Source organism: Rhyacophila brunnea, unplaced genomic scaffold (genome assembly GCF_057557595.1).
Source record: "Rhyacophila brunnea isolate RB1 unplaced genomic scaffold, BYU_Rbru_1.0 scaffold_22, whole genome shotgun sequence".
In the NCBI taxonomy this organism is placed as follows: Eukaryota; Metazoa; Arthropoda; class Insecta; order Trichoptera; family Rhyacophilidae; genus Rhyacophila; species Rhyacophila brunnea.
The window spans coordinates 30,211,754-30,235,933 of record NW_028232882.1 but is presented as its reverse complement, the minus strand read 5'-3'; the positions used below and the strand labels follow the sequence as shown (position 1 = coordinate 30,235,933).

The 24,180-nt window shown below is 36.1% G+C and overlaps 1 protein-coding gene across 1 annotated transcript; it reads left to right on the top strand.

Moving 5' to 3' along the window:
* The first annotated feature begins 597 nt into the window (after positions 1 to 597).
* eIF3b (eukaryotic translation initiation factor 3 subunit b) lies at positions 598 to 12,738 on the top strand. Its single transcript, XM_085949479.1, has 9 exons — positions 598 to 774; positions 999 to 1,317; positions 5,604 to 5,790; positions 6,709 to 6,935; positions 7,303 to 7,479; positions 7,916 to 8,495; positions 9,016 to 9,134; positions 10,562 to 10,824; positions 12,423 to 12,738. Exons 1-9 carry the CDS (start codon positions 648 to 650, stop codon positions 12,515 to 12,517), a joined length of 2,094 nt encoding a protein of 697 aa, XP_085805605.1. The 5' UTR covers positions 598 to 647; the 3' UTR covers positions 12,518 to 12,738.
* Positions 12,739 to 24,180: the final 11,442 nt, after the last annotated feature.

Sequence of the window (24,180 nt, the reverse complement as noted above, 5' to 3'; positions counted from 1 at the left end):
ATTACAGTTTAATTTTTTGATCATTTTTGGCGGCAATTTTCCATAATATTGCCATATCCGTTCAACATTGTTAGTGTGGTTACGGTAAAAAAAATAGTAAATACGTACAACGAGTTTTCTGTCAAATATCCTACAACAAAAAAAACGTATTGCATACTGATAAAAGTGACCAACAATAGAAACAACATTTACAATTATTACACAATTGCTATGAACATTTACGATAAAAAAATGATACTACTAATATTTTTTACAAAAAGTATAATTATTTCATATTTGTTTGTAAATAGGTAGCTACTTAAAATTCATTTAAATGGAAATAGTTTTTGAATCCTCAGCGCTATTTACGAGTACGCTAGCAGACAGTTTATATTAAGGCTCTTTTATTTAACCTTAGTGAATAATAAAAAAAGTAAAAATAGATAATTTTATTAACTAATTGTAAATTAATTTATAAGAATAAAACGAATTTGTATTTATTGCCAACACAATGTTTTGTTACGTTTTTCTAGTAAAAAAAAACTTTGACAGCCGTTTTCTCTGTTTCTTTATTGAACATACGTTTAAACGGATGCAATTTCGTCCTCCATTTTTCTCTCGCGTAGACATATGGCTAGTGCTCCGGCTCCCCACGTTTGCTTATCATAATGGCTAAGAAAAAAAGCGACGATAAAGCCAACCAGCCCGCCGAAAATGAGCCGGCAGAAGTAAACTACGACGAGGAGCCAGATTTTAATGATCCGGAATCATTTGTGGACGATGTCGAGGACGAAGGTACGGTCCATACTCGGTACTATTTGACATTTATGGGAGAGTCATCTCTACGCATTTACGTTATATGTACCATTGTTAACTGTAAATTTTTAAGATATCTTATCATAAATGCACGCTTTGAATAGTTTGTGTTGTATTTAGACGGTAAAAACGTCAAAACGTGAGTAATATTTCGAGATATTAAAAAAACATAACCTAAAATTTTGATGCTTTTGTTTTCACAGAATTGCTCCAGGATTTGATCGAGCAAAGGCCCACGGAGACGGATGGCGTGGAAAGCGTCATCGTTGTCGATGGCCTCCCCCAAGTTGGCCCAGACCGCTTGGCTAAGCTTCAAACTGTCATAAACAAGATCTTTGCGAAGTTTGGAACTATTGTGAATGCCTTCTATCCAACGAAACCGGGTTCAGATGAAACTGTAGGCTATATATTTTTGGAGTACGGTCACCCGCTGCATGCTGATGAAGCGGTGAAAGTCACAAATAATGGAAAGTTGGATAAACACCATACGTTACTAGTTAATCTCTTCACAGACTTTAAAAAGTGAGTACAAAATAATATTTATAGGTATATCTAGTAACCTTAATTATCTGCCATAACATGGTTCTGCGATTAATCGATATTGTGTTGTTAATGCATTGATGTTGTAAGTATGGCCAAATCGCAGGCGAAATGGACATACAGTACTCTCTCAGTAATCCACCACCCCAAAAACCAGACATGTGTACAATTAGTGAAAACGGCGGATCATAGTGCATGAATACAAAAGATTTTTAAAATTAGGACAGGTATTTCTTATAAATAGTTTTTTTTTGAGAAATTTGTACTAGCAACTTTTTATGATCAAAATCAAGTATTAAATTATACACTAGCAGAGCCAGCTGGCGGTCGCCAGTCTGTCTCGCTAGGTCTTGCAGACGGCTTGGCGGTGTTGGATATTAATATAATTGTGAAGTATGCATAGACGGCGCCATAGTTTTCCCTTCGGGATGGATTTTCATTCACCTCAGACAGTTTGACATTTCACTGATTTGTCAGTTTTACGATTTGCAAGTTGTCACTGCCAATATAAATTTGGGGTCATAATATGACATATTAGGGGCATATTATGCATAGTCTATTCTGGAGTCTGACCTTCACAATATCGTCTGACATCACTTCAGACTGATAGGTCTAGCAGAACAGCTGGCAATCACCGATTGCTACCACTGACATTTTAATAGAATATGTTTATATATTGCACGTTTTCATTCATACTTATTTGTTTTCGTTGAACTAAGAAAACATATTACACATGTTGTTGGTTAGTTTTTTATATTACATTAAACCCTGCCTAAACCAAACAATAATAGTAAATAATATTATTCTATCTATTAAAATCTATCTACAAAATGATGTATGATTTAATGGCATAATTTTAAATATTTTATAGACAGAATTTTAAAAACCAAACAACACCATCTGTAAATTTGTAGTCTTAGTTTAATGTAAACAAATACTTAAAACTGACAAAGTTTAGTCTGTACTATCTATGGTGGATCCACCCTACCTCCACCTTATGTGTACCTGAAGTACGTATCAGTTGAACCATTTTGGTATATAGAACTAAACATATTGAACACTTCATCAAAAATGATCCTTGTTTTTTTTGCAAATAGGTATGATATTGGACGTGGTATAGATTTAAACTTGTTTATTCTTGTAAAATGTTGATATGCCATTAATATTCATCTATAGTGGCACCATTTAACCGGATGGCAGCCAATGACCTCTTAAGACGCGAACTTTTCCGTGAACGGAACGACGCTCATACAAAAATGACATCTTTGGACGTCCCGCTTTAATCGGGATTTTACGTAAACGTTTAACGTAAATCAATTATTTTAACCATACAAATATGTTGAACACACAACGACATATATTGGGAATATTGTCACATACTCAGAATTGAAACAGAATTCGTTTTTACCACTTGAAATGTAAATTGATTTTAATTTTTTTTATTTTTGCAATAAAATTCGCGGCATGCAAGGTACCGCCATACATACACCTACCGGCAGTAAAAAGAATGAATATGCACATGTATGATTTCTTCCCGTGCGCAGAAAGTAGGCAGGGCTAATATGATTATTGTTTCTGTTTTCTCGACTGCAACATACATCAAGTCAATCGCATCACGTTCACTCTCTCAGTGCCCACATGTCTTATTTGTACCTGTGTTACCTTTAAATAAAAATATTGCATTCCTAAATTGGCTTCATATTCTGGTAACAATATAATATTAATTCATGTGATGCTAAATTATTAAATCAATTTTTATTAAAAGTCATTGACCATTGACCTAGAAACTTTGAGGAAAGTAAGCTTTTCATTATTGCTGTTTTCTAACTGACGCCTGGATTCATATTTCAAACTATGTACTGTCTCCTGACAGTAGGTCATTATTATAGAAACTTATGTAATTTTAATAAAGCAGTTTGACATGTTTTATTTAAATATCAAAACCAGTTTTTTCTTGCATTTTGTGTGTCGAGAACTACAATATTATTTTTCTCCCAAGAATTGAATGTTTATAAATAAATTTGTTTAACAAGAAAAGGCCATCAGCCATTCGTTTAATTTGTTGCGTCCTTACATTGATTTGATCCTGCTGTGGGATTCAAATTCGAGAATTAAGATTTTGAAAACGAATTCTCTGCTACTATATCGGTGCTAGGGCTAAACTCTAATGCAAGACATCGATGAAGACTGATTAGGTATAGACCAGTGGTTCTCATGTGCGGCCACCAACGCTTTACAGAATAATATTTCAAAAAATTATTTATAAAATTGGTTGAATACACATGACTTACGCTCAAATGATCCATAATGTGTTTTTGTGATGGGATCATGTGTGAAATAGTCCGTTTCTGAGAAGCTCAATGCATAGATTTGTCAACAATTGCTTTATTAATATTGTCCTTTTTTCCTACTACTGTTTACTGTGAAAGATCATTCAGTGTAATGCACTTCATAAAAACAAATATCAAAGCCAGTTGACAGATGTAAACGTAAAAGCAGCCATGCGGCTCGCATTGGAAAAAAGGAGTATTGAGGAATTTCCATTTGCATTATTTTTAAATAAATAGATATTTACTAAAATGTTCAAATGTCTTTTATTAAATGGACATGTCTATAAATAAATTGTTCCAATTTTTTAGTAAATAAAATTTAGCTTAAATTTTTTCAATCACAACAAAAGAGAACCGCTGGTATAGGCTATTATTATGAAAAAACTTACTAAGGCTAATGATTCATTTAATTACAAGTCATTTCACTTTGCATATTGACTGCTTAATCTGCAAACCGGCCAACTCCATTTGGGCAAATTGTTCAGGAAGGAGAAAAAACATAATAATTTTAACTATCAAACGGAATTTAACAATCTATTGTAACAAATAAGTAGTACTATGAATTAATACACTATTTCAGCTTCCTTTTTATTGTATAAAGAAATTTTATATAAAGAACGGAGTTGTTCCATTTACGACATTGGAAATTTGGCTCCTTCAGTTGGCTGTTTTGTTTGAAGAACGATAACGCATTTATTTATAGGTTTAGGAGTTTGAAATTTTGTGTGAACATAGAAAACATGCTTTATAACAAAATTCCATCAAAATCTCATTTTCGGTCAACAGTGCAGTTGGCTGGTTTGCAGATTAAACAGTCGGTATGCAGTGATAAGTTCATACTATCGTACTGAGATTTTGTCAGAGCCACACCGAGATTATCATGTATATAGAATATTTACTCGGTAAAGGTAGGCTGTTAAGATCCAATATAAATATGTAGTGCACACTAAACTTTGACAGTCAAACATATTTGTTTTCATTTAAGATTACAATGTGTAAATATTGTTTTGTTAGTTTTTAACTTGTTGACTACGTTGCGTTTAATTACTATTTAATTACCGCATTTAAATAACACGCTAATTATATCGAAAGGCCAATTAATGAGGGCACAAACGGGTGTACCGTCCGCGTGGGAAGGATTAAAATTCAATTAAACCCTGCCTAATCTAAGCCATAGTAGATAGATAATGGTCAGAAAATATTCAATAATCTATAAAATATCTAAAATTATGCCATTATACCATTAATACACAAACCTTGGCCCAAAATGGCATTTGATGCTACCCAAAATAACAAGTACTTCATTACCAATATATTGACATATTAATTTAAAAATAATAAAATGTATGTCTCGTTTAGAATATATCTTTATTTTTATCACTTATAATGATTATTATGATAAACACTTATTCACTGTGGCCCGTGAAAAATTTAAAAAAACTAGCGAACACCATCTGTAATAATATGTATTCCTAATTCAACGAAAACAAATAAGTATGAATGAAAAAGTGTGCACTATTTTTGTCAGATCGCCCATAGCATACTAAAAACTATTATAGTTTGCTTTAGGCAGGGTTTAATTGAATGTGAAAAACTAATCAGCACCATCTGCTAATTGTATTCTTCGTTCAATGAAAACAAGTATGTATGACTGACAAAGTTTAGTGTGTACTATTTATGTTGAATCTTAACAGCCTACCTCCACCCCTCGCCACTGATATGTAGTACCTGTGTTACATGTATTATAATAAAACGTCTGAACCGGCCGCTATTTTGTCTATCTTTGGCTATTAATTCTATCACACAGTGTTTTGGAATTATTATCAAGACGTGGTTAAAAACAAAAATGTTCTTATGTCTGTATAGTTATAACTTCTTGATTTTTTAATGTGAAATTCAATGATTAACGGAACTGATTATAAACTTCTTTCGTTTTAGATATTCTGCTATTCCGAAAGAATGGGAGCCGCCGGCGCCCCAGCCTTTCAATGTCCAGACTGACCTGCAGTATTATTTAATGGAGCCCGATGCGTACGACCAGTTCTGCGTCGGGATCGGCACCGGAGTGTCTCTTCAAATCTGGCAGAACTCGCAACCGGAGCCTGTCATTCTTCAGGACAGACCCGTGAGTTTGAAACCCTTTGCAATTGTATAAATTTTCCCCTCCATTTCTATGTGTAGTAAGGAAAACTAAAAAACAAATAGTTGGTGATTCTCAACGGACGCCAGAAATACTATATAAATTATGTATGATATCTTAATTTGTGAATTTGCTAACTCTACTTTTGTCGAAAAATGACTTAACTGGTTCCTATGCCGTCAGCGAGTTACAAATTTCGTCAGTTATCTCGTCCGACTTTAAACTCAAATTATTAGCCACTGTCGATTGATTTGCATAATCTAAAAAATTAAACGTACAGTGACATCTGTTTGAATAATTATGAAATACTAAGCTACAAGTTATCGGTATTACAGTGATTTTAGAAAAGCTTCGCTCTACATTCAACGTGTGTCGTTAGAAATCTGCGGCTTGTCAGATACTGCCATAGTAATATCGTGAGGCATGTAAAAGGTAGACTGCATTTTTTTTCAGCATTCAATACACATGCTATTAAAATTATACTTGCAATGCACAATTGTAATAAACAGTGGTAGTGTAATATTATTGTGTTTTCTTTTACCTATTGTGCTGATTTTTTCAAAAAAAGGTCATCGTCCCATGTGTGGCTCGCCTAAAATTTTAAAATTCTTATTTTGCTCGAGATAGACTAAAGGTTGGGCACCATTGGTTTTAACAGCCCCTCTCTTGGCTGTGTTAACTTTTAGAGTACTTACAAGATCAATAAGAAAGGTAGGGTGTTTAAAAATATTACCATATCAACACTAATAATTATTACAAATGGTAGCATTTCTAGCCAGGAGAAAAACATTATAGCAGCGGTTAAAGTGACTTGCCCGAACCCCAGTATTTTCACTTATAAATGACATCACCTAAACATTTTAATGGTGACGTTGTAATTTTCATTTGCCTGCCTTTTTTCAGGAATGGTCAGAGACGTACGCCACATGGTCTCCGCTGGGAACGTACCTGGCCACCTTCCACTGGCGAGGAGTCGCCCTATGGGCCGGCCCCAAGTTCTCCCAGTTCCAGAAGTTCAGTCATCCGTACGCGCGCTTCATCAGCTTCTCCCCCTGCGAAAACTACCTCGTCACATTCTGTCCCAACAATGATAAACCTGACGAGAAAAAACTCATCATCTGGGATATCAGGTAATGTTTCAAGATTAAAATTAAACAAGGTGTTGAAAACGTCGACGTTTGGTGCCAAAATATATTAATGTAAAAAAGGACTCATGGACTACGTATTGATTCAATTAGCTGTGATTCATTTCACATTATACGTTAATTATTTTTGCCGAAATCTGTCTAAACTGCAAGCATTTCAACACAATTACACTTAATCAATCAAACACCATAGATTGTTAAATCCAAACAAATATTATCAAGATAAACCCTGAAAAAACTTACATTTGTCCAAATTACCACTCTTTATTGGTCATGAATTGTTGTTTCTCTTCAGCAAGGACTTCATCCGCTACTGACTGACAATAATTAGCACACTTTGTTTTTATTATAGGACCGGTCAAGAGAAGCGTAGTTTCCCTCCCCCCGAAGACTATACGATATGGCCCATCTTCCGATGGAGTAAGGACGACAAGTTCTTCGCCTGGATGGGACCCGACTTGCTGTCAGTCTACGCTACCCCCAGCTTTGGATTGTTGGAAAAGAAGTCCATCAAGGTTCCTGGAATTAGGTAACTAGCTGCGTTAGATTGGAATAATTGACAATTAAATGAGTTTAAGTGACGTTAAATTTGTTAGGAGCAGTTCACATACCTATTTATGCATGGAAAAGGATTCACCGCTGAATTAGATGATATTTTAGTTCAAAAATAAGCTTAGTTGCGAATATCATTAAGTCGAGTTGTATTTGTTTTAAAGTCTACAAGTTGGATGCTTAGTCGCCAATCTGAATTATTAAATTAATGATAATATATTATTTTAAACTATGTTTGATAATTTCATGTAGAAATTGTTGAAAATTTTTGATGTAAGTACAGTTGGCGACAGCAACTATAGCAATAATCACACTATCGATAGGAATGGATCGAATTCGAATCTCTTAGCTTGAGTCAGTTATTCAAAACGAATTCTTGCATAATATGCTCATGTTGATTTTCGCTATTACAGGGACTTTAGCTGGTCTCCGACCGATAACATTCTGGCCTACTGGGTGTCTGAAGACAAGGACGTACCGGCTAGGGTGACCCTTCTGGAAATCCCCAGCCGTTTCGAGATCCGATCCAAGAATTTGTTCAACGTGGCCGATTGCAAGATCCACTGGCAGAAGAGCGGCGATTATCTGTGCGTGAAGGTCGACCGTTACTCCAAGAGCCGAAAGGACAGATCCGATGTCAAATACTCTGGGATGTACTACAACTTCGAAATATTCCACATGAGAGAGAAAGAGATCCCGGTGGATTCCGTGGAGATCAAGGAACCCATCCACGCTTTCGCTTGGGAGCCGGTCGGTTCCAAGTTCTCCATCATTCACGGGGACATGGCGAATATTTGTATTAGTTTCTATGGTGTGAACGCCGGACAGGCGCCGTCGCTGCTCAAGAAGTTTGAGAAGAAACCGTACAATCATCTCTTCTGGGCACCTTCTGGACAGTTTATCGTGTTGGCCAATCTGGGTGTCACCGGTGGCGCCTTGGAGTTTTTGGACACGTATGATTTTACTGTCATGAACACCGGTGATCATTATCAGGTTGGTAGCAAAATTCCTTTGACTTTTTTTACCATGAAATGTAAACCTAGCTCATCTTTGTGACACTCAAAAGGTGGGTCCATTGGGCAGAGATGGCAAATGAAAAAGTATGCAAACTTGACACAACTACAAATCATCAACTTTTTGTATCAGGTAGACTGCGAAATCTTTAACGTGAGACCTGGCGGCGGCGCTCGTGTTGTATCTTGTCTATGGTTTTCGATTTCGAAGTATTGTAAGTAATGAAACGCGAGAGGAGGGGATCTAGTTCTCCAAGCCGCCGCCTATCACCGTAAAGATTTCACACTAGTGTAGTTATTAGCAATTACTTGCAAGAATGGCAGTTAGATTGGTAGTTTAATGGATAAGAGCTATTATCCAGAAAATAGGGAATGTGAGTTCAAATCCACTGAAATCAAAAATTCTAACGTAGGTATTTTGAAGTTTTTAAAAATCATGTATATTTTATTTATTTTCATTTGGTCATGTTTATTACAATAGTTGAATTTGTTGTCTTTAGATGTCTGGTATTGAATGGGATCCGACTGGACGGTATGTTGTGACAGGAGTCTCATCGCTGAAATGCAAAATGGACTGCGGCTATTTCATGTGGTCCTTCCAAGGAAAGATTCTGCGACGGTAAGTAAATCTTATATAAAACAAAAATAATATTTTAGTAGTGTAACATGAAAACTACAATAGGGTTGTTGAAACAGCTATCAAATAATCCGCAAATAAATCTCCGCGTGTCAAGCAACAGTTGTCGTATTACACACCCGCAAACTGTCATAATATGTCATTCATTTTGCGAAATGTTTAACAAATTAACAATGTAATGTACCTTTGTACAATGTAATATATATTATAAATGCCATATTATGTAATACAACAATAATTACTTACCTTGATAATATAGTGTATATATAGTTTCAGTTCGACGACATCTTTTTTTAGGTTAAGCAAATGTCAAAAAAATGTCTGTTCAACAGGTATTAATTGTTTGTTATCTTGCAATGTAGATAGCCTTGTATACTGAATTAATCCTAAAGTTATCAGATCAAGAAAATAACAGAAATATATTACAGTGTTTCACTAGATAGTTAGAATAGCTCTGCTTGAAATTATCCCCACTTTATTTAACTTGGTATGTCTCACACTAGTGATTACTCAATTTTCTTTGATTCTCGAGAATTCCTTAATTCAAAGAATATTTAATTCTCGAGCAGCCCTTTTACCAATCTCGTATTCACGAGAAATTTTGAGAAAGAGCTCCGAAAGCTTTTTTCGATATATGTACCACTAAATTTACTAAGGCATAATTGCATTATAGTTGATTTGGCATATTCAACCCATTTTTGACAGGGTTTGTGACATAGGCGTATCAAGGGTGTTTGCCGTAAGCTGGATTCATGACGTGTCATGTCGTGATGCATCAGAAGCACATCGGAAGCCTATATTTTGTATGAAGGCGTGCATACTATTCTGATGCCCTCTGTCGTGACGTAAATTGCTAGACTCGCATCTGTGCTCCCACCACCGCTCTGATGCGACACTCTAGTGTGAACGCCGTTAATTACGGCATACTCCTGCAGAGGACGAACTTATCGAATTGATTCAAATTCGTAAGGAACACAAACATATAAAGACCAATGTGTGAGAAGTGCTGCCTGGGAGTCTGACGAATGGATTTCTTCATCGTCCTCGTTCTTTCACAAGACAGTGGAATTTTCCTTTATTCCCTCTTAGTTTGTTTATGCGATGAACCCAAAGTCTTCTTTTCTTCTTTTTTCCCCCCATAAGTTAAGCTAACAGAAGAAATGCGAGGTCTTCTTCAAAGTCACTGTCTGAATCGGAATCTAACATTTTGTTCGTCCTATCGTACCGAAAGCTATGACTGTAATGATTCAAAATAGGATCAGTAGGCATCACAACACATAGATGTGCACGCTAGCAGTAAAGTCAGAGCCCATCACGACACGACATATAAGTCTAGTATGAATCCGGCTTTATGCTTCAAAGGCAAGCTTAAATCAGAAAATAATACTAAATTGTCATGTGGTTTACAGAGTTGCCAAGGAAGGCTTTGCGCAGTTCCTGTGGCGCCCACGGCCCCCGACCCTGCTCTCCGCTCAGCTTCAGAAAGAAATCCAAAAGAACCTGAAGAAGTACTCGGCGCAGTTTGAGTCCAAGGATCGGTTACGGCTGACCAAGGCGTCTAAGGAGCTGGTGGCCAAGAGGGCCGAGCTCATGAAGAAGTACGAAGAGTACCGAGCTTCCAAGGTCAAGGAATGGGAAGACCAGAAGCCGAGGAGATTGGAGCTTAGGAATTGTAAGTTATATTTTAACAGTTTTTATTTAATCCTTTCAGCGCTGACGGCACACCTGTTGTTTCCTCATTAGTTGGCCATTCGATATAATTAGCATGTTATTTAAATGTGGTAATTAAATAGTAATTAAGTGCCCCGCGGTGAAGAAGTTAATTACTGTTTTTTTTTTAAATTATTTCTGTTGTATTTGAGTTTAAATTAAGTGTACTGTGACAAGTCTTTAACTATGGTGAAGAAAGCCTTGAAAAGTTAATTCTGTCAGTGAAAGGAAGAGGACGATAAATTTTAAATATCGAAAAATGAAAATGAAACTACATTGATATGCATAAATGAAAAAAAGGATGCGTCAAATGAGCGCATCTGAATTACTAAATTCCATACAGAAACATCGGAATTCCCTTACAAAATTGTCCAAAAATCAATCTTCTTTTCGCCTTTTGCACACGGAATTGTTTTGAGCAGTGTGCATGGTAAAAAGAGAACACCTATGAGGTGGAGTGCGGACGAGTTAACTCGCGGATTCTTGTAAACGTCATAACTTCTGAATGAACTATTTGTGTATATTTTCCAAACAATATTTATCATTTTAGTGTGTAAAATTCACGATAAACTCGAGAAACATGTTGATTTGGTAAATTTTCACAAATATTTATCATTCTGTTTCTATTTCATATTTTTTAAGGTATTTATTTTATTCCAAAAATAGCTGGCCTACAAGTGTCCACCTAGTAAAAATTGGCTGGCAGTGATAAAGGACCAAATACACTCTATGACGATCGGGCACATATATGTCATGAGCGTTTTAGTGTCTATGATCAAATCTATGCCATTCCGTTTACATATAAGCGAATATTATGTCAAAAAAATCTATGATAGAGGCGTAACAAGGAACGAGTGTCACACAAAATTATCGAGGTGTTTACACTGAGCCGAAAAACTATGACATTGAAGGCTGTCATAGATCGTTTGACATATATGTGACAGTCTATGACATCGTATTTACACTTTGAAAAGTGACAGCATCCAATCCACCACAAGGCTTGCGCTTGCAAAGGATAGGGAAAGTTGGAGAAGGCTGTACCAGAGTGATTACGATCCTCGATTGGTGACAAAGAGGAAGAGTAATTTACACTGCAATTTTTAGAAGAGTATATTATTTGATACTTTTGCTGATATGACAGTTATAACTGACGAATCAATGTCATCAGTGAGCTATTGAAATTTCATCGAATTAGTGTGTCGTTGTCATTAATGTGTATCTATTCATCAGTAGTAATATTGTACTTCCCGTAAGTAGTAACCTGACAAGTGTACTCTTTTTCTCTGATCTCCACAGCCTACCTCTTTCCAAAAGTAACCCTTCGCCACTGATGGATGGATACCACTTATTCACTGGACAATATAAATGTTTGCCTTATTATTGAGCAAGTTACTGGTGCAAGTATGATTTCTATAGCTGACCATGTGTCATGTATTAATTTCTCTTGAGATGTGTCCCATGACTAATATTGTGTATAAAATCACAACAAAATGACAAAATGTATAAGTCATCCAAATTATTTGGTTTACTATTTAACTATGTATTTTTTTTTCTTAACAGATGTGGACACTGATGAATTAGATTCGGATACGAAGAATGTGGAAGAAGAGTCGGTGGAATTCTTTATCAAGGAAGAGATAACCGTGATCGAGTAGTCGGCACGGCCGCGCAACACACCGGCTTCGGTCGCTGTCCGTCTCTTTCCGACAGCTGCTGCAGCCATCACTCCATCGCCCTCCGCATCGCCGAGGGCTGTTTCTGTCTCCGTGCTGACGATACCCCATTTTTAATATTAACATTAACTCTAAGCGGGGTTTTTAATCTGTAACGTCACCTTCGTAAATAAAAGTTTATTTTACAGATATTTAAATGAAAATGTTTTTTTTTTATTTTACCTTGTAATCCCAATGTTCCACTTTTTTTCTACCAAAAACAGCTAATCTAGGTTTGTCTAATCCAAGCGCCATACATAAAATATTATAAGTAATATAACTCTGCAACAACTGAAAAAAATACGTTCATCTTGTTCCTTGTACCAAAAAAAATCCACATATGTACAATTTTACTCTGATTGAAGTCTGTAAAAAGATATTTAAAAAATATAGGATAGGTATAGCCTAAATGTATGAAATCGAAGCAAAAAAAGGACCACGGGTCCACATATGAAATTAGCTACATGTGACTGCATTGCAGATTCATTTGCTGAAAACGTCACACTACCACTATGACAATTATTTGCCAATTTTCAGGGTGTATAAAAAGACAATCCGTCAATGAGTAGATACATAGCTAATATTATGTATTGCAACACTTATTATTTTGTTAAAAAATCCTGTAAAATTTGTGCAAAACTGTTTATAATTGCAGGTAAGTGATCACAATGAACATAACAAAATGGCAGTCATTGCGTGTCAGAAAATTGGAATGCCAACTGAGCAATATTAATAATTGTGGAGTTTACCCAAATACGCATGCTTCATGCGTTTGCTAACTAATTTCAAATGTCATAACAGAAATAACGTACAAGACTTCTATTTATAGTCCAAATTCTTTGGTCTGCATTATGTAAAATTTGTCAATAACTCTAATAATCTGATCGTGATTCCACTCATGAGGATTGCTGGCACGTGGCCATGTCACAAAATAAGTGCAGGACAAAAAAATATTAAAAGCGATATAACAAATTCGCATATACCTGTGTTTGTGGTACAACAGGCAGTTCTTGAAAATTGAGGAGCTGATGATCGAGGATTAAATCTCAAGTTTGGAAAATTCACGATATGTCGTTTTTTTAATGGGTGATTGATGCAGAGCAAGGAAGAGAGAAGGAGAATACCCGTATGGTGAATTGATTAAATGAAGAATGTGACAGGAGCTTCATTGACGTCAGAAATCAGTCCGGGAACGATCGGAGATAATTGTGAGTAGAATAGACCATGGTCCTTACAACTGAGAAGATATTACCTACATTTCTAACAAATTCAATATTAACTCTTAGTAGGTACCCACTGCAGATCCGGTGTTGACCTTTTCTATACCTCACGATATTACTATGGCAGTATCTGACAGGCTACAGACACGTCGAATGTAGAGAGAAGCTCTTACCAAAATCGCTGTAATATCGATAATTTGTGGCTTAGTATTTCATAATTATTATTCAAACAGATGTCACTGTGTGTTTAGTTTTTTAGTATATGCAAAGCAATCGACAGTGGCTAGTAATATGAGTTTAAACTCGCGAAATTTGTATGTGCGGCCTGTTAATCACGGCCTCATAGAGCGAGAAAACTCGCATGAAGGCATAGAACCGGTTACAGAAAGATATTTTTCTCAAAGTTTGCTTATCCAACGGTTCTAAAAATTATCATTATCATTAATCGTGGTCGGTCCACTGCTGGATGAAGACATTCCATATCTCCTTCCACTCTTCTCATTCTCACTCTCATTTGCTGCCATGTACATCCACGTACATTATGAGTTCGTCAATACAGCGGGTTTTAGGGCGGTCCCTATGGTCGTTTAGTGCCCCTTGGATACCACTGTATGACAGCATTTGTCCAGCAGTTGTTCATTTGCTTGGTGACCTCTATCAAATCGTATACCTACTCCTTATCCAATGGTTTTTTTGTGGTCTTTCCGCGTTATGCCCAACATGCACTTTTCCATGATCCGTTTCTTTTACATTCAGTCATGTCTGGTTGGTTGAACACTAATTAACGCTTAAGACACAATGGGATGTGGCTTTTGTAGATAAGTACTATTCAGCCACAATGGTCGAGCGGCTTTCGCGTCTCTTTATAATGTCGCGGGTCCCAAGTTTGAATCCTGGGTCTGACAAATACACATACCTATTGTTTTAAATTTGAGCTTAGAGTCAGAGTATGGACCTAATAGGTTGAGCAAGTGGCTAACATCCATTTCTCGTAAAAACAATAATTTGTTAATACAAACATCCACTCTGTGGAGCCTCATAATATGATACGATTAGGATCAAATATGGTCGAAAGGAAGGAAGACTATTCAGACACCCAAATGAGCTCCATTCTAGATTAGTTCTGCGGGAAATCTCTTTGTACATACCACCATTGATTGACATTTTTATTGTCGGAGATAGACATTGTTTTTTTGACGCGCTAGATTTGAGTGCCATTTTGTGTGTGAAATAACGTAATTATTATTTCACAAGGATATCAATTGCTTAGTTATTTTTATTCTCATCAACAATATCGAATACCTATCTCTTAGATAAATAATTATTTTGTTTGAAGTATTAATGATCTAACTTTTTATATAGGTACCTACGTGACCTCCTTTGATAATTTAAAGTTTTTGAATTTTTAACCATGGAAACAATTTTTAATTAGACGTGGATAGCGTTGTCTAAACTTTAACTTTCCCGAGTTGTTTTTAATTATTCGTTGTTATGAATATGTGTGATTAATATGAACATTCTGTGGTGTCAAGTCAAGTCGCGTTACAGAGGTTGTTAATTAATATTGCTTATTCAATATTCCTATTTAGCTATTACTAGAAACCAGACACATCCCGTGGGGGTAGGCAGATTGAGCGTCGCTGAAGGGCGGCAGTTACTCGAAGGGCGGCGAATCGAGGAGAATCATTTGGTATTATAGATGGGAAGCGTGTGGGGAGGGAGGTATGGTTGCTTGACTCCAATGAATAAACAGATTGGCGTGTGAAATATAATCCCCTGAATTTATTTATTCCCTTCTATTAAATTGATAACAATTTTACAGGACGTTAAGTATTTAATGTTACTGATTCTAAATTATAATAATTGATAATTACGAAGATCGTGTCTGAGATAAATGACGGCTCGACGGACGTTATTGCGTTGCAAGAGATTTGAATTTACTGTATGTTGGTAGGTGAAAGTACCTCCGTTTTATATTGTTTGAATACAATGGAAGGGCGTCAAGATAGGGCTGAGGTCAGCGCTTTCTTGAACGTACTTGTTTAGCAGTCATTTGTCTCGCCTGCCTGCATATTTTCTTCCAAAAGAATTGCTTACAAATGTGCAATTTGATTTGTTCCGTATATACATTGTTACAAGAATTCGCGAATTAAGCGATTTGATAAAAAATATGCAGGCTTGCGTCTGAAGCAAAGGTCGCTTTGTCTAGATGACGACAAAGGTGACTTCTGGCATACGTGTACAAACATGATTTTGATGAAGGGCACATAAATGATATAAGTAGTTTACATTGTAAGTTCAACTTAATGCTATATAGGAAATTAATTAAATAAATTAGGCATGTTTGAGATTCACGATGGGCAGCCACAGTATATATAGAAATAGCTACCACCACTGAGTACATTAACGAAAGTATCTTTCCTTTAAAAATTCAGCTCACTGGTTGGAAACAAAATGTATTAATTTACATTAAAAGTTTAACATGACTGTAATGTTGTTGTGGGGTTCGCATTGTCTAGTTTACTTCCATTGCCCTTCGACGGCCTTGGTGACCAGAAACGACATGAGCACGGATACTGTATATAAAAAATACTGTATAAAAAAATGGGGTAGCATTAAGGCGCTGCCTAGGGGCGGCATTTTGTCTCGAGACGTCACTGCTAGAAACATTAATAAAACAAATCGTCGCCCCAAAAGCAAAAGGGCACATGTGCAATTTTGACGGCTTAGAGTTATGCATGCAGTGTTCTTCGTAATTTTTTTCTCTACATTATGGGCAAAACGGCATTTGTGAAGCAAAACCCATGAATTCACAATTAAGCAAAGAAAATAAAGGCTACTTGTGTATTTGTAAACTGATCTTCATTTAATGTATATGAAAAAGGTAACGTGTACACGATTTTAGGAACTATGTGCAATGTTTACAAAAATAATATACTTAGGAAAAAGGTAACAAGTGTAATTCTTTAAAAGTGAGTAAGGGCCTTTGTACAAAAAATAATTTCGTTGCAGAAAAAGGGCACTCGTGAAATTTGTGAAAAATTTAAAAACATGTTGGCAGCGGACAAAGAGGCCCAAATAAATATTTTGGAAGATCACAATAAGCGTAAGCCGGCTCGCACATCACAACTCGCCTCGTGTGCCTGACCGCCATAAATCAAAACTTCCGAGAACGGGCAGCCGGTGTTGCATGATACAACCTCGCACATCTGCCTAGCGACATCGACATTCGCCGCATCGCGCCTTTCCGAACGCGGCGACAGTCTGGAGAGATATGGCCGATTGTGCGGCTGTGCGCATCCGCAGAGTCGATATTAGCCGATATCGACATGCAGGCTCTGGCCAACGCAACTCGACGCATGCGGCAGCGTCGCAGCGTCGCAGTTGCATCGGCCAATCTGCGAAACTCCATTTGATAACGCTTGTTTCTTGGTTTACGATGACGTCACATCGACGAATTCGTCGTAAGACGCATGCGGCGAGTTCTGATGTGCGAGCCCTCTAGTGGACGCTCGCAAATCAAAAGATGAAGATAAAGCTATTCATAAATGCATATAGGAAAAAGGTAACATGTGACTTAAAACCTCTTAAAAATCAAAAATTGATAAATCACAAAAAAAATAAAAATTGCATTTCAATTTTGAGTAATTAGGTCACACAAGTAATAACCTCTCCACGATTTTTATTACTCCAAAACCACTTAAAATGCGCTTTTCTCAAAACTCAACTTATGCACAAGTGCCCTTTTGCTTTTGGGGCGACGAAATAATGTTAAAGAAAAAAATCTTGTTATCGTGCCATCCCCTAACGGAGGTCAGTCATCATCACCAGTATTCTTTGGTATATCATCAGTAGGCTTAGGATTTTTAGGTGTTAAAAAATGAATAAAAGGTACCTAAAATAATATGTAGATATAATTGGAAAATATGTTATTAAAATTTCATAAATATTTGCGAAAAAAACCAAAAATAGGTGCTAAAAATTTAAATAAGTACCTATTACAATAAATCATATATATAATTTCAACAGTTTAATTTATTATTTATTCACAAACAGAAAACGCTTTATTACAATGAATATTAAAATAATGCTTCAAAATTTCGAAAGTGAATCTTTAACGATTAGATCTTAGCAAATTTTTATACACGGAAAAACTTCTTTCCACTTCTACAGATGTTATTATTGCGTATGTAAATGAAGCTATTTCTAAAGTAGAAAAAATTGAAACATCTGAGGAATCTGATGGATTTTCCAAAAGAGCTTTAGTATTCTGCAGCGTTTGAAGTCCAGTATTTTTATTTAAAACACTATTTAATTGGTCCAAGAACATTGAAATTTTGTGTTTATGTGAAAATATGTGCTTAAACCTAAAATATGTATTTATCCAAAAATATTTAAAAATAGGTTCTAACAAATTGTTTCAAAATTGTCTGAAACAGATATTTGGTAAAAATATTTGGCTCAAAAAATTTTTTTTTAATACCTAATAATCCTAAGCCTAATCATCAGCTATCAGGAACAGTTACTAGAAACAGGAACCCGTACCAATTACGAAGGTTCTACAGCCACGAAATACAACGTCGTCCTCTGCCACGTTTACCATTGCACAATACGAAAAAGGTTTTAACAGGGAATTCAGAAATAATGGGAAGTGAGTTTGGGTGTGGTTTTGAACCGGGCACCCTACCTATCACTAAGGTTAAGGGCAGTGTGACGCTCTATAGTAGCGTTTTCCAAATGGTGTTCGAGGTAAAGTAATTAAGGATATTCAGTGTATCGACAAACAATAATCAAAAAATGCATTACACCACCACATATTATTTTAAAATGTTAACACGTCTGACACGCCTTTATTAATTAGAGCAAATTTGTGATGTGTGTTTATCTCATATATCTGATTGATTTGCCACGTCGGGCCCCCCTGATTTGGCATGTAGGTAATCGAAACACGCATTAAATATTTTATAATGATTAAGGACATCCCGGAGGGTTTGTATTTCAAGCAATTTATGGCCTGACCGTTATTAAGTCATAAAGAAAACTTAGCTTCAAATATTGGTCTATGGTGACTATGGAATCCAATCCCGAGCCAAAATTCTGATTCCGGGATTTCGGGATTACAATTTGACAATCCCGGGATCCCGGGACTGGTCCCGGATTGGCATTTTTTTTCCATTGTTAATATAAAAAAATTATATTTACAAATAACATTGATAAAATCGGTCAAAAATAAATGTAGTATAATTTATACTATTTAAGACATTTATTGTTAATATTGAATACATTCAATCTTGGAAATACATATTACGTTTAATGGCGTAAATAATATTGTAATATAAATAATAATGTGAATTTAATATGAGATTGCTGTTTCTGATAGTAAAGACTTAATGAATGGGTTAGCGAGATTTTAAATAGTATAGCAAACCATGGTGTAGTTATGGCCTTTCCGCTTCATAAATCTAATTAGTCAGCCAAATATGAAACTGCCGCAAAACGTATGAGAACATGGTGGAATTACTTTGTTAATAGTGCTAAGCATTGTTTTTTTCCCAATCTTTCTCATTTTTATTAATTTATGTGAAAAAATAAAATGAATCGGCAACTTACATATGGGTATAAATCAAACTTCATTTAAACTCAGTTTATTTCTAATGTAGTTATTTGTTATTAAAAGTATTTTTTCTGTTATATTTTCGTTTTTATTTTATTTTCCATAAAAATTGATAAAAAAATCAATCCCGAAAGTTTCGGGATTATGTTTATCAATCCCGGGATTCATAAGTATCGAAAATAGCTCGGGATCCCGGGATTGGAATCCCTAATGGTGACTGAGTTAGCATTTCAATCTTATTCATCTATTCTGTGGGTTGTACATTAAATTAACATATAACAGAAGGCATTCGACTTTCACATTTTCTTTTTAGAAAATTGGCCAAGAAGGAACGTGAAGTAGGTACCTAGTATCCGATTTAGATTCCATCCGTAATGTCTGCGGTAAGTGAAGAGCAGTACGCTGCATTGAAATTTTGTTATAATCTGTGTATCAGAACCATGGCCCACACATCCTGAAGCGGCCCCCCAGGCCAGGATCTTTGGCGGGCCCGCCTACCTATCGCTAAGGTTAAAAGCAGTGTGATGCTCTACAGCAGTGTTCCCCAAATTCTACACTGGAATTATCATTTCAGTACATCAATCATTATTATCACATTAAATTGTAACGCACAACCACACATTTAAAACATTTAATAGTCCTGAAGTAAAGTAGCGCGCGACTTTGCTTCAATGAAATTTGCGATGTGTGTTAATCTCACTCAGCTGGTCGACCCTCCATGCCGGCCCCCTCCTATGCCCGGGCCCATAGGCTAGAGCCCTGTCAGTCCCCGTCTTGTGGGGGCCATGATCAGAACAGGAAATTACGATTTCTTGGAATTATTAAAAAAAATCATATTACTGCTCGTCACTGAATTATGGTCTCTCAGGTTGCCGTGACGTATACATATATTGAAAACATCTGTTGTAAAGCGTATCCGGAAATTTGTACGTAAACAGTTCACCGCAGGACACTTATTTGTGTGCCGCAGTACGTGAATCATGAGTTCGTCTAACATTTTAATCAAATGACGAGTTCTTCGTTGAACGTTTCACCGTGGAGTATATTAATTTGTACGTATGCTACAACATGTGGAGATGTCTTTACTAGGTTAGGTTAGGTTAGGGTTACTCTAATTGGAACAGTACTATTTGCAAACTATCGCCGCATTTTGTAAGATACGTACAAATGTATTCCACGGTGAAATGTTCAACGAAGAACTCGTCATTTGATAAAATGTTATACGAACTCATGTTTCACGTACTGCGGCGCACGAATAAGTGTCCCACAATGAACTGCATACGTACAACTTACATGCAACCGTTATAAAGAGAGACATTTTGCCTACGGATATCACTGTATGCAATACGATATATGAATTTAACATTCATATCCATGGTGTGTAAATATTGCATATTACAGTGTAAATAGAGGAAATGCAGTACGCGTTATTTACTCTCGAATTCGTCACGTTTACACTGTCATGCCAATGGTTTATGGACGTCATACAAAGTACACACTAAATATGTATTATTATAGCTGGCGTGTGTAAATTGGAAACTCATTTTAACAAGGCCTTAGAGATATAGAATTCTCTTCGGCCATATACCCGCCCCTTAGTTGGAGCATATGGACACCACGCGGCGCCTCCAAGAATCCCTGTCGCTCGCCAGTCTTCTTGCTTCGTTCAAGGCCAAACCAGCATCCCATAGTTTCGCCGTATACACTCTATAGATAGTATTTAGCGGCCTTCCAGGACGCCGAAATCCGGTCGGCTTGAAGAACAGGCAAGGCAGGTTGAGGTTCTCTTCTGGCAGCCGCAGCACGTGGCCAAGCCAGGTCCAACGTCGCCTCTTCACTCTCAGTGTAATGAGTGGCTGCTTGGTGCGTTCTCTTATCTCCTCGTTGCTCCTAAGCACCCTGTATCCGTCGCAAACATCTGTTTTAGAAGCTCAGTATACGGTTACTCTGAGCCTTCGTAAGGTGCCATGATTCGCTACCGTAAGGCAGCACCGTCAGAATGCAAGCGTCGAATAGGCGGCATTTGGTTTTGACCGAGTACAATCGTGAGTCCCAGACATTCCGCATCGAGTTGAATGTTGCTTCAGCCATCCCCATTCGGATAGCGAGCTCTTTCTGCAAAATGCCACCTCCAGTACGTGAAGCTGTCGACGCTCACGATGTTTTGTCCTTCGCTAATCAGAGGGAAATCTGGATCAGGACAAGTGCTATTACACAAATCGTTGGTTTTCTTCGCGTTGATTTTCAAACCAACGATGAGAATTTTTAATGTAATATAATCTAAATTTTAATTACTAGTAACGACGAAAATTAAAATTAAAGTTTTGTGAGTTTATGGTTTTCACGTGGGCAGATATAGTATATTATATCATGTACAATTAAATAAAATGTCAAATATCTAATTCAGAGTTTGTGTAACTTCTTTAGGTTCACGAATAATTGATCGGCCGGACAATTAATTGATAATTATTGCTAAACTTTAAGTATTTTACAACATGGCGTAGAGAGCGGTTTATTTTTTAAAGGTCAAGGCAGACAGTGTACAGTTTAAAATAATTAATTTATAACTTCTGGGAATCTGGCGAGGGGTGAGCTCCCGACTAGCGTTATCTACAAAACTCAAGTGGCAGCAAATGAAGATAACATCTAATCGTCGTCCAATCTAGGGATTGCAATACCGGTATTTCAAAACCGGTATTCCAGTATTTATCAATACCGAAATACCGATTTTAAAAATCCAAAATACCGGAATTTTCGGTATTGAGAAAGCACACTCGTTTACGTTTTTGAAAATGAATTATAAGTTATGTGCTGCTAAAATGCAAATATATTGAGTGAATCCAACAGACGAAAAAAAATAATAAAAAAAAATTCATCAAATATATTTATATAAGTAATTGTAGCGATGGATCATAATATTATTTCGAAATAGGAAACATCCGTCACAAAAATGTTCAATTATTCTATAATTATTGATGACTGTACAAGCGTTGAATTTAAGAAGCTTTTCCCGCAGCCGGACTTATTTGCACTTGATAAACTTTTGAGGGCTTTAGTTAAAATTATCAATATAATCAAATTATTCGTAAAAAATCACTAGTTCTACAATTATGATTAATACATATTTTTAAATGTCAAAATAATAAATGTAGGTATGTAGGTATTTTTCTATAAAATAATATTTAAAAAAGATTTTAATAGCTGTATTTATTGATAACCACATACTTCTGTTTTTTATTGTTTGAGAAATACCGGTATTAATACCGATATTCAATAAGAAATACAGAAAAACCGGTATTGACATTTTCATTCGGTATTGCCATCCCTAGTCCTATCCCAGTGTCCCAGCGCCAGTGTGGTTCCTGAAATGTCTCATTGGCAAAACATTTAGGTATACCATCATATGCCTAGTTTTGGATATATATAAAACTACTAATATATGACGTAGCGTATACTATAAAATATGTATAGCGAGTATTAAGATTTGTTCAATTTACAGCCAACTCCTTGTTATACAACCGTCACAAACCGGTTTCGGTGTGATTTCCGAAGTGAGATCTACCCTAATGGGTACCTACCTATAGAATTTCTTGCAGCATTTTTGTTTATTTCGTCGATACAGAGGCCTGTATGGTCCACTTTCGGACGTTTTCTACGTCTTGGATACCACTGGATGTCTAGCTTTACTTCAAAGGAATACACTGGTGCTTAGACTATATATACATCTAGACGCCACCCATTGCATTGCTAAATGAAGCTGCGTGCCGTGCGTTTGGTTTGTGGCGGAGCGAACGCATTCGTATACAAATGTTCGAGACCATAGACCATTTCGCTAGTGCTCGCACTAGATGTTCAGAATTAAAAAATATTTTTTTACGTTATATAGTATTTTTAAGCGGTCAAAATGCAACCATTAGGTAAAAATATCCATAATTTAAGTTATTTTAAGGAAACACGGTCACTTGATATTAAAATATATAATAATATACAAATAAATTATCACGAACATGTATCAACTTACCTATGAAACGTAATACCATCTTCTTGCTTATCAGTACGGCTACCACATTTAAATACAACACACAGAACCATCCTACTTAATTAACTAAAAATATTTACCTCTGACTTTATGTTTAACACAAAAAATAGCAATTTTAGCAACACGGTTATCGACGCTTAGTTAAGCAATAAGGTAAGATTTGGCGGCTACACCGTAGCAAACCATCTCCCACATCTGTAAACCTTTTATCTTACTCTAGCGCGTGTCGCAGAGATTATAAGGGTGCCGAATACTTTCTCACTCGCACTTATGCATCGTTTTTGTTTAGGCCTTGCACTGGTGTAATAATTAATTGTATTTGCAACGAGCATTAGGTTTACGATCGGGTTATTAAGAATTGTAAAAGATACATTAATCTGTATTAAACGTTACTATTTATGGTGAAATAAAATGATCTTTTGACCACAATTATTAATTGGAGAAATTTCCTCGACCCCGATCAAGTTCATTGTAAGGAAGCATTTGTTTTTTTTTTCAATTAACAATAATTTAAAATATATAACAATAAATTAAATATATCCAGGGAACTCAGAAATAATGGGAACTGAAATACCTAACGGGTAAAGAGTAGCAAGCAACCGATCTCGAGTGCGGAAGAATACGGGATAAACTTAAAAACGTGTCAATAATAAGTCATTCGTCGAATACTGACAACTGCTCTCGGCTTATGCATTGATGTTCATTTAAAATGGGTGTATTACACACACTATTG